The 15344-nt window shown below is 42.7% G+C and overlaps 1 protein-coding gene and 1 pseudogene across 3 annotated transcripts in view; one reads left to right on the plus strand and one right to left on the minus strand.

Moving 5' to 3' along the window:
- MATN2 (matrilin 2) overlaps window positions 1–15344 on the plus strand; it is a 173369-nt gene that overhangs the window by 71524 nt on the left and 86501 nt on the right. For all 3 annotated transcript variants that reach the window (XM_064384440.1, XM_064384441.1, XM_064384442.1), the window contains exon 4: window positions 6068–6190. In XM_064384440.1, the coding sequence (XP_064240510.1) occupies window positions 6068–6190 (123 nt within the window). The remainder of the gene's footprint in view (window positions 1–6067; window positions 6191–15344) is intronic.
- LOC110569306 (developmental pluripotency-associated protein 4-like) lies at window positions 390–1843 on the minus strand (annotated as a pseudogene).

The raw sequence follows: 15344 nt of genomic DNA on the forward strand, positions 1-15344 counted from the left end.
CTCCAGCCTGGTCAACAGAGTGTGATACTGTCTCAAAAAAAAAAAAAAAAAACAAAAAAAAAAAACAAGAGCAGAACAAAACAAAACAGCTGCTGAAGTCTTTTCTATTTTAGAAAGGTAGTATGAATAATTGTTCTACGAATTAACTACAGTTTATGGTAATTTACAAAATGTTTTTCCAATTTTAAATGCAAGAGTCTATCATAGCTCTACTCACAAAACAAAAGGCACTGCTAGGGGTCTTAGGCTGAGATCTGCCACCCCAGCAGTCTGCATGGCCCGTAAGCAGGTGTGGAGAGGACCAAGTTCACCTGTCAGCAGCACCAGGGAATCGACTCTCCAGCCTTTCTGCCATTAATTACCATAGATATGGCCTTTTTCCTGATATTCTATTCCCATTGGAGGCTTTTTATTAAGACCTTGTTCCTGTGAACACATTTGGGGCACAACATATTGTCTTCAAGGTGCGGGGCTGCAGGCAGGAATCAAGAAGAATGCACTCACTCTCCGTTCTTGCTCTTCTGGAACCCAGGCTTGACCAGCATGAACCTGCAGGTGAACCCAACCATCTGTGTCTTTGGGGAGATTTTCCCATGGACCACACACCACCTGACACCACTGGCTTCTTGTGGAGATTCCACTGCCTCTGGCATCCTCGCCCTGGCTGATATTCTCGCCCAGGAGGCCAGCACAGCCTCTGGGGCAGAAGTTGTCGCCACAACTGTATTAACTTCCTCAAGGAGAGCAGTGGGTCTTCCAGAGCAGGCAGCCCTTCCGCAGGGGGAAGGGCCACTTGAGGAGGCTGTGTCCCAGAACTTTGCAGGCACATTTTCCCTTTCTCCACCTTTAATTTATTTTGCAATGATTTCCGGAGTTGGCCTCTTTTGCTGTGCTAGAAAAATCCTTTTGGTTTGGGTAAGCAAAGGCACACAGGCACTTATATGCATCCAGTTTCTGGCCTCTGGTGCTCAGCTTTAATTGTTGACACCAGGCCCGCACGATATCCTGGTGGATCAGATTAACAGGTGGCAGTTTAGAGGGTAATAGAGGGATTGGTATCTTCTTCTGAGGTCTGGGGTTGTCATACTCTGCCTTCCTCTTAGGGCAGAGCACTCTGTCACCTTTAACAGATGCTTCTCCTTTGGTTTCACCCTTCGTGGATGTTCCAGGCAAAGCAATTGTGTTTGGTTGATTAGAAGCCTGCTGATCTTCTTCCCTCGCCTTCTCTGTGGAAGTCCACTCCTTGCCTTTTCCTTCTCCATATTCAGACAGGAGGCAGAGCTTGGCCAGATGCTTCCAAAATGGCCCCTGGCCCAAGATTCAATTTTTGTATTTTTAATAGAGATGGGGTTTCACCGTGTTGGCCAGGATGGTCTTGATCTCTTGATCTCATGATCTGTCCGCCTCGGCTTCCCGAAGTGCTGGGATTACAGGGGTGAGCCACTGTGACTGGCCATCTGGCTTATATTTATATTTTTAGTAGAGACGGGATTTACCATGTTGGCCAGGCTGGTCTTGAACTCCTGGACTCAGGTGATCTGCCCACCTCAGCCTCCCAAAGTGCTGGCATTACAGGCATGAGCCACCATGCCTGGCCTAATTTCCCCATTTGATAGGTGAAGAAAGTGGAGTTCAGAGAAACCAAGTCATTAGCACAAGTCATAGGTAGTGGCGAAGCTGAGCCTTCAGGCGGTCTATTTCCAGCAGCCATCCTTTCCCCACAATGCTGCCTGCTGCCCAGCAGGTATTTTCTCTGCCTCACATCTCCTGTCTTCTTGTTTTGTCTGTTAGGGTCTCAGCAAGAAGACAGGCAGCAGGTACATCCCCCGGGCCTCCCACTCATGGCTGTGGGTGACTGCCGTGTAGTTGGTTGCCTAGACACTATACTTCCTTAATTATGGAGAGAGACAGTGACATGCTGTGAGAGCCTCAGAAATGTCCTCTGCCTGTGGGCAATTTGACTTCGGCAGTCCAGGAAAAGAAGAGAGTATTCCAGGATGCAAAGCAAATGCAAACTAAAAGTGGAATAATGATTACTCCCCACCATAAGATGGTCAAAACTGAAGTTTGATAACACTAAGTGCTGAAGTTTTAAGGGGATAGGAATCATTAGGACCATCATTGCTGATATGAGCTATCTTGGAAGGCAATTAGACCATATCTGTTTAAACTGAGACCCAGTCCCAGAGGAACCATTGCACATGCCTTCAAGGAGACATGCTCAGGAAAGCGCATCACAACACTGTGAAAGTGAAAACTTGGAAACTATCCAAACGCTGACTAACGAGGAAATGGCTAGATAAAATGAGGAAAGTCATGACCGATGGATAAATCCATTGGGAGGGATAAAGGTTTTGATTAAATCTAAAATAGTTAGTTTTCATTATCCACAATAATTATGTTCTATAAAGTCACTGCAAACACTGAGTTAGTGAATACTAAACCATTGCTTCTGTGGAAATCAAGGGTTAGGTTCCTGCTATCCTCTGGTGCCAATATTTTTGTCAACTGATCAATACATAGCCTTGTTCATGTGTGTTTCTGTTTAAAGACATCTTACTTGTTTTGTTGTTGTTTGTTTGTTCTGAGACAGAGTCTCGCTGTGTCTGCAGTGGCACCATCTTAGCCCACTACAACCTCCGCCTCCTGGGTTCAAGCAATTCTCTTGCTTCAGCCTCCCGAGTAGCTGAGATTACAGGCACCTGCCACCACTCCTGGCTACTTTTTGTATTTTTTTACTAGAGACAGGGTTTCACCGTGTTGGCCAGGCTGGTCTCAAACTCCTGAACTCAAGTGATCCGCTCACCTCGGCCTCCCAAAATTCTGGTATTACACGTATGAGCCACCATGCCCAGCCAAAAACATCTTATTTGATATATACCATGGATTCATTAACATCAAACTCACAGGCAAGGATAATGTAACTCCTCACCGAATGAAACTTATCTAACACGCATTTTCCCTGTAAGGCACATCACAGCCTTTCTGCACTGAGAAACACTAGACAGCACGTCACCATTTTAAACAGCAAACTGACTTACAAAAAGCACAGAAATGCAAAAAAAAAAAAAAAAAAAAAAGTGGTACGAAGTAGACTGTAAAAAGGTACTTGTTTACAGAGTGAAAGCTGAAACAAGAAGGCAGAGTGGCACCTTGTTCAACCTCAGCTGGGAACATCTGCACCAAGCAACACATTTTTCTGTAGTCTCAACTACTTGGGAGGCTGAGGCAGGAGGATCACTTGAGCCTCAGAGATTGAGGCTGCAGTGAGCTGTGAATGTACCACTGGACTCAAGCCTAGATGACAGAGCAAGAGCCTGTCTCACAAAAGAAACTAAATGAAGAGATATTTTATTTTATTTTATTTTTTGAGATGGAGTTTTGCTCTTGTTGCCCAAGCTGGAGTACAGTGACACAATCTCAGCTCACCGAAACCTCTGCCTCCCAGGTTCAAGTGAGTCTCCTGCCTCAGCCTCCTGAGTGGCTAGGATTATAGGCATGTACCACCACGCCCAGCTAATTTTGTATTTTTAGTAGGGTTGGGGTTTCTCCATGTTGGTCAGGCTGGACTTGAACTTCCGACCTCAGGTGATCTGCCCACCTTGGCCTCCCAAAGTGCTGAAATTATAGGTGTGAGCTACTGTGCCAGGCTAATGCAGAGATATTTTAAATTGAGTGCTTATGCACTCTGAGCCTGTTCACTAATGACTGTGAAAACTCTGTGAATATTGGTTTGGGCTTACAAATACATTTTAGTGAGTAGGCAAATTCACAAATGTGGAATCTGTGAAGAATGAGGATCAACTGAATGTGTCTTCACGATTTGACGTCTCTGAAACTGGAGTGCGTTTTAGATTCCATGAAATACAGTACCTGTATCAATATGGATAGAATCTGTGATTAATGCTGAGTGAAAACTGACTTGAAGGTCAATATACATAGGAGGAACCTATAGATGTAAAATAAGACAAAATGCCACCATAATTCTCTTTGCTATGAAATAGCAGGCATCTTCAGCATTCCCCAGGCACTGTTCTCGATACACAACCATCTCCATTAATTTAAGCCTTTGGAGATTTTTATAAGGCAGGTGCTATTTTTATCGTCATGTTCTATAAAGAGGTTAAGAAAATTGCACAAGGGGCTGGGTGCGGCGGCTCACGCTGTTATCCTAACACTTTGGGAGGCTGATGCAGGAGAATCACTTCAGCTCAGAAGGCTGAGACCGCCCTGGGCAACATAGTAAGATATTATCTCTATTCGATATAAAATGAGAAAACTTCTACTTTATTTCATAGTAATAATAAAAGAAAATTGTACAAGGTCACAAAAAAAGCTGTTTATTTCACCCTGAAGTAAAGAGGACTGATTGGATCTACAAACCTTCTTAGTGTTATTTGTATCCTAACAGGAACCAAAACACAGACAATCAAATTCAGAACAGTACATTCTAAATTGTATTATGTGAAATAAAACAGTTTTGCTTCCCTAGTTCATTTATTGCCCACCATATTTCTTACTTCAATGTAAAGAGACAGAAATTTTAGATGGATTTAATCATAGCTGAGTTTTCCAAAGCACCGGATTAATGGAATTGTTCTAAGCTTTTCATAGTTCCTTTGATTTTTAGCTTCACAAAAATCTATTTCTACGTATAGACATCTTTTTTGTTTATGAGAACACTTGCATAACTTGTTATGTTTATACTGTTGCTTGTTAATTTTAAATGCTATCAAGTTGTATTACATTGAGTAAAGTCATAAATTTGCACATTAAAAAAAGAGAATTTTTATGAGCTACAGACAAACTTAGGCAAGAACTAATGTACCAAAAAGCTGAGGTACTTCAGAAACTAAATGCAGAGGGCAGGTGTGGTAGCTTATGCCTGTAATCCCAGCACTTTGGGAGGCCAAGTTAGGAGGATTGCTTGAGCCCAAGAGTTTGAGACCAGCCTGGGCAATGCAGTAAAACCCTGTCTCTACAAAAAAAATTTTTTTAAAACTGGCCATGCATGGTGGCACACACCTGTAGTCCCAGCTACTTGGGAGGCTGAGGTGGGAGGATGGCTTGAGCCCAGAAGTTTGAGGCTGCAGTGAGCCATGATTGTGCCACTGCCCTCCAGCCTGGGAGAGAGAGCAAGACCCTGTCTCAAAAAAAAAAAAGAAAAGAAACTAAATGAAGAGATATCTTAAATTGAGACATAAAGATTATAGAAACATGAAACGTATGAGTGCATTTTTTACTCCAGAATTTTGTGTATACTTTTGCATGTCAAAAATTGCATTACTCTTGAAAGATGATTTTGAGAAACTGTTGGTTCTTTAACACATTCTTGTTTATTTAATAGCTTTTCCTCCAGCCCCATTGCTCCTTGCTGAAAATCCACACTTAAGCCAAAGCCCCTTCTGATGTTGGCAAACTTTTCTGATTCCCCTGCCCACCACATGGGTATTATTAAGTTAAACTGAAAATTTTTGTTGTGTTTTTGTTGTTGTTGTTGTTGTTTTTGAGACGGAGTTTTGCTCTCGTTGCCCAGGCTGGAGTGCAATGGTGCAATCTCGGCTTACCGCAACCTCTGTCTCCCAGGTTCAAGTGATTCTCCTGCCTCAGTCTCCTGAGTAGCTGGGATTACAGGCATGTGCCACCACATCGGACTAATTTTGTATTTTTAGTAGAGATGGGGTTTCTCCATGTTGGTCAGGCTGGTCTCAAACCCCTGACCCCAGGTGATCTGCCCACCTTGGCCTCTCAAAGTGCTGGGATTACAGGTGTGAGCCACCATGCCCAGACCACTTTTTTTTTTTTTTTTTGTAGATCAAAACCAATCAGGTATTCAGCAATTTCATATGGTTCAGCCTAACACCGTTTCTTTTTGACTTTCTGTGGCCCTTTATCTGGCCCTGTTTTGTCCACTTTGGACTGCGAGCCCCCTTGAGGGTGGGGACTGCATCTTATTTCTTGGGTTCTGCCCGGAGGAGAGAGTAGGCTCTGAATAAATACTTGCTGGCTGGAATGGAGTGAGAGAAGGCACCACCGTTCACTTAACTTCCTGTGTCTTTCCTTTCAGCGGCCCACATGTGCAGCACCCTGGAGCATAACTGTGCCCACTTCTGCATCAACACCCCCGGCTCATATGTCTGCAGGTGCAAACAAGGCTACATTCTCAACTCAGATCAGACGACTTGCAGAAGTAAGATTGCTTTGCTGATGTATTTATGCTTTCTTCCTCTTCCCTCTTCCTCTCTCTTCTTTTATCTGGGCTTATTTTATTCCTCTGTGATGCCTTACCCCAGTTATCATCTCTTGGGGACAGAAACAAAGTTTAGTATTTTCTGCTGACCCCCATCACAGTGCCTAGTCCAGAGCTGGGCACATAGTAGGCCATCAAGAAGAGTTAGAAAGACGGGTGGAAGCACCATCTCAGAAATAGCCTCTTTGAATGTCTGAACTGGTCTCCTTTTCTTCCAAGCTTGTTCTTTAGCAGGGACTACTGAAGAGCGTTTTCATCCACTGTCTTTATTAACAGTAGCCTAAGGAATTATTTCTATATTTTATTATCTTCTATAAAGCATGGATTTAGGAAGAGTTATTAACCTTGGCTGGGAATGATTATTCAAGTTCTCTTTTAGAGGGGTGCAGGGACCTAGTTGCTTTGGTGTGGAACACCTTATATAATAGGTCTTCTGGATTTTAAAAAAGAGGGTAGACAGATGTAAGATATTAGAACTCGCATTTTCTTTTTTTGCTAAGCCCCAAAGACTAGACAATATACTGATATTTGAGCCAGCATGAGGTAATCTGCCCCTTAAAAGACAGAATTACTCATATGCTGACTACCATGTCCTTACTTTTTGAAGTTATGGATAAAGCCACTGGGTTAACCCACAGATGGTGAGGGTAACAAAAGCAAGGTATGAGAAAGACCAGCCTACGTGGAAGCAAATACAGCTCAGCTAATCTGACACTTGCTTCATGTAATGCGTAACTGTTGCAATATGTAATTGTTACAATGCATAATTGTTGCAGTGTGTAATTGTTTCGATGCGTAATTGCTGCAATGTGTAACTGTTATTGTACTTCATGGTAAGCAATTAAGCATTAATGGAAAGCAGTTTGCACAAATGGCTGTAATTAATGTTGCATTTATAGAGGCAAACCACCTTTTCCATGTTTCCTTTCACTTTTCAGTTTCAGGGTTGAGTGGGTGGCTGGAGGTCTCCCTGACCCTCAAGAATAGGTAACATCTGCTTGACACTCCAGGTCTGTGTGGCCTGTGGAAGCCCAGAGCCCTCTGGATTCTGTGAATCCCAGGAGTGTGGGGCGGCGGCAGTTTACGGGGGGTAGGGTGGGGTGTATGTGTTCTTAGGCTCCTCTCAGACCCCAGGATCCCAAGTTGAGTGCAGCCTGAATCATCCTCATCTTCCACTTGAAGATCTGACGCTTCCTCAAGATCCACAACAAAAAATCACTTGCAGCAAATACTCATGGGTTCATAGAGTTTCCTAAAGAACTGGGGGAGCCTGGGAAAGGTCATCTCACACACTGCCCAGCAAACAACATAGAGATCTCTTTAGACACCCCCCTTTAGACACCTCCACCTCTTCAGGTGTTCTGCCTCCCCTCAACCATCCTCTGGAGGAACCCCTCATCCTCTTCAGGCATCCTCCCCACTGCCCCAGATGATTATCTGGCCCATCTCAGCCTCCTACCATCTTGCCCACTCCCTTCTTCCTTCTCTTTTTCCTCCTCCTCCTCCTCCAACTCCTCTTCTTCCTCTTCCTTCTCCTTTTCCTTTGGTTTGTGTTTTTTTTTAGACAGGATTTTTCTCTGTCACCCAGGCTGTAATACAGTGGCACAGTCATGGCTCACTATAGCCTCAACCTCCCAGGCTCAAGCAGTCCTCCCATCTCAGCCTCTGAGTAGCTGGGACCACAGCTGCAGGACACCACGCCTGGCTAATTTTTTTGTAGCAGTAAGGTTGCTCAGGCTTGAATTTCTGAGCTCAAGGGCTCCATCTGCCTCAACCTCCCAAAGTGCTGAGATTTATGAGAGTGAGCCACTGCACCTGGCACCCTTCTCTTCTTAGAAGCACAAGGAATTCCTCTCCTTGTCTCATGCCCCAGTGAGTGACTGGGATCTGGGAATCTGCTGATATTTATTTTCCATGGGCTGGCTGAGCCAAGCCAGAGGAATTCTGACACCAGCAAATAAAAAATAAAATGTTCTAGCCCTGATTTTATGAGCAAGGCCTTCCCCACACAGCAGGGTTTGCCAGACCCCTGCCCGGGCCAGCCACAGGCCCTGATGTACCCTGCCTCTCAAGTACTGCTCTGGCCTTGGCTTCCTCCTGCCCAGGGCTGAGGCACAGGAAAACGTGAAGTAGACCCTGCCTGGGCTTCAGACAAACTGACCAGGTGGAGGGGCAGGGAGGCCCAGGCACAGGAGGGCAGGGATTCTCAAACTTCAGTAACTAAGAATTAGCCAGGAAGTCAACTCCTGGGCTCACCCTCAGAGATTCAGAGTCAACAGGTCTGGATTTTCAATTAACTGACGAATACTTCCACACTTTGAGATTCACTGGCCTCAGGCAGTGAGGGGTCCCAGGGAAGGGCTTAGCAGAGCTCTGCTGTCCCATCTGACCCAGTTCTCCAGTCACCTTGAAGCAGTTAAGCCATCTTAACCTTTAGCCAGACTTAGTTTAATAAATGTGCAGTAATGAAAAGGCTGGGTGTGGTGTCTCATGCCTGTAATCCCAGCACTTTCAGAGGCTGAGGTGGGCAGATCATGAGGTCAGGAGTTCAAGACCAGCCTGACCAACATGGTGAAGCCCCATCTCTACTAAAAATACAAAAATTAGCCAGGCGTGATGGTGCACTCCTGTAATCCCAACTACTCAGGAGGCGGAGGAAGGAGAATCCCTTGAACCCAGGAGGTGGAGGTTGCAGTGAGCCGAGATTGGGCCACTGCCCTCCAGCATGGGTGACAGAGTGAGACTCCATCTCAATCAATCAATGTTCAGTGATAAAGAATAGCTCTTTGTCTTTCAGAAGAGGATAATACTAACAACTCTTTTGCTTTCCCCAAATTGGTGTACCAGGGGCCTTGGGGGAAGAACAAAGCCTTCACTGTGCACAGATCTGGGCTTGAACCCTGACCTTATCACTTACCAGCTACAGCTGTTTCACTCTGAGCTGGTTATTTAAACTCCTTAACTCTCAGTTTCCTCACTCATAAGATGGGAAGGGTGGTAACAAATCAATACCTATCTCATTGATTATGTCTTTGTTAGGCCCTGTTTTTGGTCTAGGGGACAGTTAAAAGCTGTGCCAAGTGATGGCTGTGCCATCTACTGACCCCTGCTGATGAGCAGGGACCTATGCCTGCCAACACCGAGAGAAACTTACAATGGGCCTGGAGAGGAGGGATGCACTCCACTTCTGGAGGCTATTTCCACTTAATTTCCATGTCCTGTGTATAGCTGGATAGTCTCCCAGATGAAAAGCCATGTGGGTGACACCTCCTCCCCAAAGCACCTCTTACTCCCTAAGAAGTGCTGCCATTCATTCTTCCATACAACCATTGATTGGTTCATTTATTTTTTCATTTAACAAATGTTTTTGAGCATAGAAATGTGCCAGGCAGCATGCACAGTACTGGAAATAAAATAGTGATGAACACAGCACTATACTTTCTTTTTTGGAGCTCACATTTTTGCATGGGAGTGAATCAAATTAACAATCAGGGTAATTTCAAGCAAAAGTGATTGCAATCCACATCCACCTTAGTGTGCAGCACACGAGGTCAGGCCTAACTATAGCCACTTTTTAGATGTTTACCATGTGCCAGAAGCGCTCCTGAGTGCTTTATATCTGCTATCTCACTTAATTCTCACAAGGAGCTCTTAAAGTGGGTTTTATCTCTCTCATTTTATACATAAGGAAAATAAGAAACAAAAAAGTTATACAATTTACCCAAGGTCACATGGCTAGCAATGTGATCAAGCAAGAATCCAAATCCTGTTATGTCCTAGCTCTTGGTCATCATTTGAGTCTGTCCCATGACCCTTGAGGACACCCAGATGGCAGCAGGACAACCCTTCAGCCAGAGAACCTTCTCTAAGCCAGGAAGACAGACAGGTTCCACAGCCCACTAATCCCAGGGAGATTTAGAACTAATTCAGGACTAACGTTCAACTGATTGTTATTTCCCCAAGTCCATTGCCAATTACTGTGCTACTGTCATTGCACAGAATAATAGTGGGAGGGCCTCTTCAGCAACTGCCTTCAAATACACACATGCACATACACACTATAGAATATATATATATATACTCTATAAATATATATAAATGAAATAGATATAGATATAGATATAGATATAGATATAGATATAGATATATCCCTACCATTGTGTATTTGTAATTTGTGTGGAGAGGGGAAACACACAGTTGATTCATACATTCTTTTTTTTTTTTTGAGTTGAAGTCTCACTCTGTCACCAGGCTGGAGTGCAGTGGTGCCATCTTGGCTCACTGCAGCCTTCTCCTCCTGGGTTCAAGCAATTCTTCTGCCTCAGCTTCCCAAGTAGCTGGGACTACAGGCATGTGCCACCATGCCTGGCTAATTTTTGTATTTTTAGCAGAGACAGGGTTTCACCATGTTGGCCAGGATGTTCTCGGTCTCTTGACCTCATGATCCACCCACCTCAGCCTCCCAAGTGCTGGGATTAAAGGTGTGAGCCACTGCCTTTGACATGATTCATACATTCTTTGAATGGTAACGGACCTTGGCTATTAGACTTCTGGCTTCCTCTCCTATGGGACTTCAGAATTCTTTCCCCTCCCAGTGTTCCAAAGGGTGATGGTTCTTGAGAATCCAGTTATTACAAAACACCTGAATCCCATATCCAGATAGCCTGGATCAGCGGTTGAGCTGAGATCCTACCTGTCTATAATTTCCACTTTTGATCCTATTTCTGCCATCTGAAGGCATATACCAAAAAGTTATTTCCTTATCCAAATGAAAAGAGAAAGCCCTTCAATTATTGAAGAGTGTTATTCCCACACACTGACCCCACTCCTATCAATTTTCTCTTTTTCAGGGGAAAACACATCTTTTCATGACCTAGTTTTGGGTCTCTTCACTGTCCAGGTAACCCTCTCTGGGTGGATATTAATTGTCTAAAAAGGGCCTTTCCATTCAAAGACTAGATCAAATGCATTCAAGAATCTTAGCGTCCATCACTTCTCAGCCTTTTGACTAAGATCAAGGTGTAGAATTTTACCTTCCAAGTTGTGCCTGTATGGGCAATTTTGAATGTACTGGATGTCAATATTGTGGATTCCTTCTGCCTTTCAAAAAGTCTTCCCTATCCAATACCATTATATGAGACATATGCAAAAGCATCAGCATAATACTAGAACAATGGAATATTATGTTCCTTCCTTTTCCCATTTAAAAAAAATGGGGGGAAAGGAAATCTCATGAAGTGTGCCCCACTTCACATGCTATTTCTTCTTATCCTTCCCCTTCCCTAAATTCCTGTCCTACTAACAAGAAAGAACGTTATCTTGCTTCTTTTTCTTGATATATTTTTCAAAATAAGGAATTTTCCCTTTCTTCTGGAACATTTAATTTATTTGGAAGCTGATGATAATATAGCATTGAGAAAACTTCATTTGGCAGAAAATATAGACCTTCTGTCCAGCTTAATTTTTTTTCTCTCAAGAACGATACCAAGTGCATTTTACTGCTTTCATTCTTTGGAAATGTTCCTAACATTATTTTTCCCAAGCTACATAAGTGATTTAATAGATTTATGTTGGAGTTTAAACAAGGAGCATGACCCAGAAAAAACATTGAATTATTAGAGAGAGATAACTAGAACCAACATTCTTTGTGAATTTAGATGTGAGAATTCTTAAAAATATAGCAAATAGAATTCAACAATATATGAAAAGAACAATATATCAAGACCAAATGGAGTTTATTCCAAGAATGCAAGTTTTGTTTAACATTCAAAAATCAATCAATATGACTAACAATAATGTCCAGGTGTGGTGGCTCATGGCTGCAATCCCAGCACTTTGGGAGGCTGAGTTAGGCGTATCACCTGAGGTCCACAGTTTGAGACCAGTCTGGCTAACATGGTGAAACCCCATCTCTACTAAAAATACAAAAATTAGCCTAGTGTGAGCCAGGCGCATTAACTCATGCCTGTAATCCCAGCACTTTGGGAGGTTGAGGTGGGTGGATCACGAGGTTAGGAGATCGAGACCATCCTGGCCAACATGGTGAAACCCCATCTCTATTAAAATAGAAAAAATTAGCCAGGCATGGTGGTGGGCGCCTGTGGTCCCAGCTACTCGGGAGGCTGAGGCAGGGGCATTGCTTGAACTTGGGTGGTGAAGGTTGCAGTGAGCTGAGATCGCACCACTGTACTCCAGCCTAGGCAACAAAGCAAAACTCTTGTCTCAAAAAAAAAAAAAAACAAGAAGGAAAAAACAATAAAAATTAGCCTAGTGTGGTAGTGCATGCCTGTAATCCCAATTACTCAGGAGGCTGAGGCAGGAGAATCACTTGAACCTGGGAGGTGGAGGTCAGTGAGTTGAAATCGCACCACTGCACTCCAGCCTGGGTGACAGAGTGAGACTCTGTCTCAAAAAAAAAAAAAAAAAAAAAGCCACTAAAACTAATAAATGAGTTTAGAAAGGTTGCAAGATAAAAAGTCAATATACTTAAAAAAAAAGTTACTTCATTATATTTCTGTATACTGGCAAAAGTCAGAAATTGAAATTTTAAAATGCCAGTTATAATACCATCAGAAAATGTAAATTAAGGATAAATTTTAAAGATGTGTATGATTTACACACTGAAAAACACAAAAGCTTTCTGAGATTAATTTTAAAAGACCTAAATAAATGGAGAGATATACCATATCATGAATTGGAAGACAATATGGCCAAGATGTCATTTGTTTCCAAACTGATCCATAGATTCAAAGCAATCCCCTTCAAAATCCTAGCAAACCTATTTTTTTTTTAGAAATTAACAACTGATTTTAAAATATATACGAACATGCAAAAAAACACAGAATAGTCAAATACCATCAATTCTCATTATTCTAAGTAGTTATGATCTATAAAATATCCACAAACACTAAATTGCAAATTCTTAATCATTACTCCTAGATGAAATACCGAGTTGAGTTCCTGAGAGCTTCCAGTCACAAAATTCATCAATAAATACATAAACTTGTTTGATGTTCTGTTTAAAAACACTTTTTTGAGTATATACTGTTGATTCATTAACATTGAAAGCTATTGTTCATGTCTAAACAAACAAAGCTTACCTAACATATATTTTCTCCGGAAGGCACATCATAGCCTTCTTATACTTAGGAACAACAGACAGCATTTCCACATTACTCTTGGCGTCTATTTTCAACAGCAAAATCACCAACCGGACGTACAAAAAGGCAAAAAATGTAGTCCAGGCGCAGTGGCTCATGCCTGTAATCCCAGCACTTTGGGAGGCTGAGGCAGGAGTTCAAGATCAGCCTGGCCAATATGGTGAAACCCCATCTCTACTCCAAAAAAATACAAAAATTAGCCAGGCATGGTGGTGGGCACCTGTAGTCCCAGCTACTTAGGAGGCTGAGGCAGCAGAATTGCTTGAATCTGGGAGGTAGAGGTTGCAGTGAGCCGAGATCATGCCACCGCACTTCAGCCTGGGTGACAGAGCAAGGCTCTGTCTCAAAAAAAAAAAAAAGGCAAAAAATGTGGCACTACATCAACCACAGAAAGGATGCTTGTTTATGGGATGAGAGCTGAAATAAGAAGACAGAACATTGCCTCCTTTGACCTTACCCAGGAACATGTGTACTGGGTGACTCAAACTTTTTGCCACTCTGCACAGGTCCATGAATGGCTGAGAGAGTGTCAAGGACATTGACGTGGGTTACGAGCACATTTTAGCAAGTAGGCAAATGCACAAATAGGAATCTGTGAATCATGCAGATTAACCAAAACTTTGGAAAAGATAAAGTTTATCTTTAAATTTTGTTTAAACTACCAGATTTCAAGACTAATCATAAAGCAACAGTAATCAAGACAGTGTGGCACTGGTATAAAGATGAACACATAGAGCAATGGAACAGAACAGAATCGAGAAATAAACCCATATGTATGGGGTGAAATGATTTTTGACAGAGGGGGAAGGCAATTCATTGAGAAAACAATAACATCCTCAGCAAATGGTGTTGCAGCAATTGAATTGCCATGCGCAAAAAAGCAAGCAAACAAGCCAAAGGAAAATAGATCTTGTCTTTACCTCATACCATGTGTAGAAACTAATTCAAAATGTATTCTAACCCTAAATGTAAGAGCAGACACTATTAAATACCTTGGTGAAACTGTAGAAGAAAAACCTTAGTGACCTCAGGTTAGAAAAGATTTCTTAAATAGTACACAAAAAGCTATAAAACAGAAAAGAAAAAAATCAATATACTTCATCCCAATGAAAACATTTGCTCTTCAAAATACTCTGCTACTAAAATGAAAAGGCAAGCCACAGACTGGCATAAAACATTTGCAAAGCTTATGTCCAACGAAGGACTTAAGAATATAAGGAATTTGACCTGGTGTGGTGGCTCACGCCTGTAATTCCAGCACTTTGGGAGGCTGAGGCAGGCGGATCACGAGGTCAAGAGATCACGACCATCCTGGCCAACATGGTGAAACCTCATCTCTACTAAAAATACAAAAACTTAGCTGGGCATGGTGGTGCACACCTGTAGTCCCAGCTAATTGGGAGGCTGAGGCAGGAGAATTGCTTTAACCTGGAAGGTGGAGGTTGCAGTGAGCCGAGATTACGCCATTGCACTCCAGCCTGGGGGACAGAGTGAGACTCTGTCTCAAAAAAAAAAAAAAAAAAAAAAATGAAGAAAAGAAAAAAAATTAGGAAATGGTACCTACTTAATAACGACAGAGAGCAAATTAGTGGGTGCTTGGGGCCAAGGATGGGGGAGCGGCAGGGAGAGGGATTACAAAGCGGAATCAGGAAAATTTGGGGGTAATGGCTGCTCATTATCTTGATTGTGGTGATGATATATTGATATGCCCAATTCATCAAACTGTACACTTTAAATATGTGCAGTTTATTGTACGCCAGTTGTAACTTAATAAAGCTGACATTCATTAATCAGAACAAGGTTTCAGAAGTAAATCGTGCCGAGACGAAAGGCTCTGAGAGAACAGATGGGACAGTCATGGCGCTAGACCAGACTGCCTTTCTGGAATAGTTTATTTGTGGCATCAGTGGAGGATGAGAGAAGGAATGTAAGCT

This window comes from Aotus nancymaae, unplaced genomic scaffold (genome assembly GCF_030222135.1).
Source record: "Aotus nancymaae isolate 86718 unplaced genomic scaffold, 86718_ANA_hifiasm-v0.15.2.pri h1tg000036l, whole genome shotgun sequence".
Classification (NCBI taxonomy): domain Eukaryota; kingdom Metazoa; phylum Chordata; class Mammalia; order Primates; family Aotidae; genus Aotus; species Aotus nancymaae.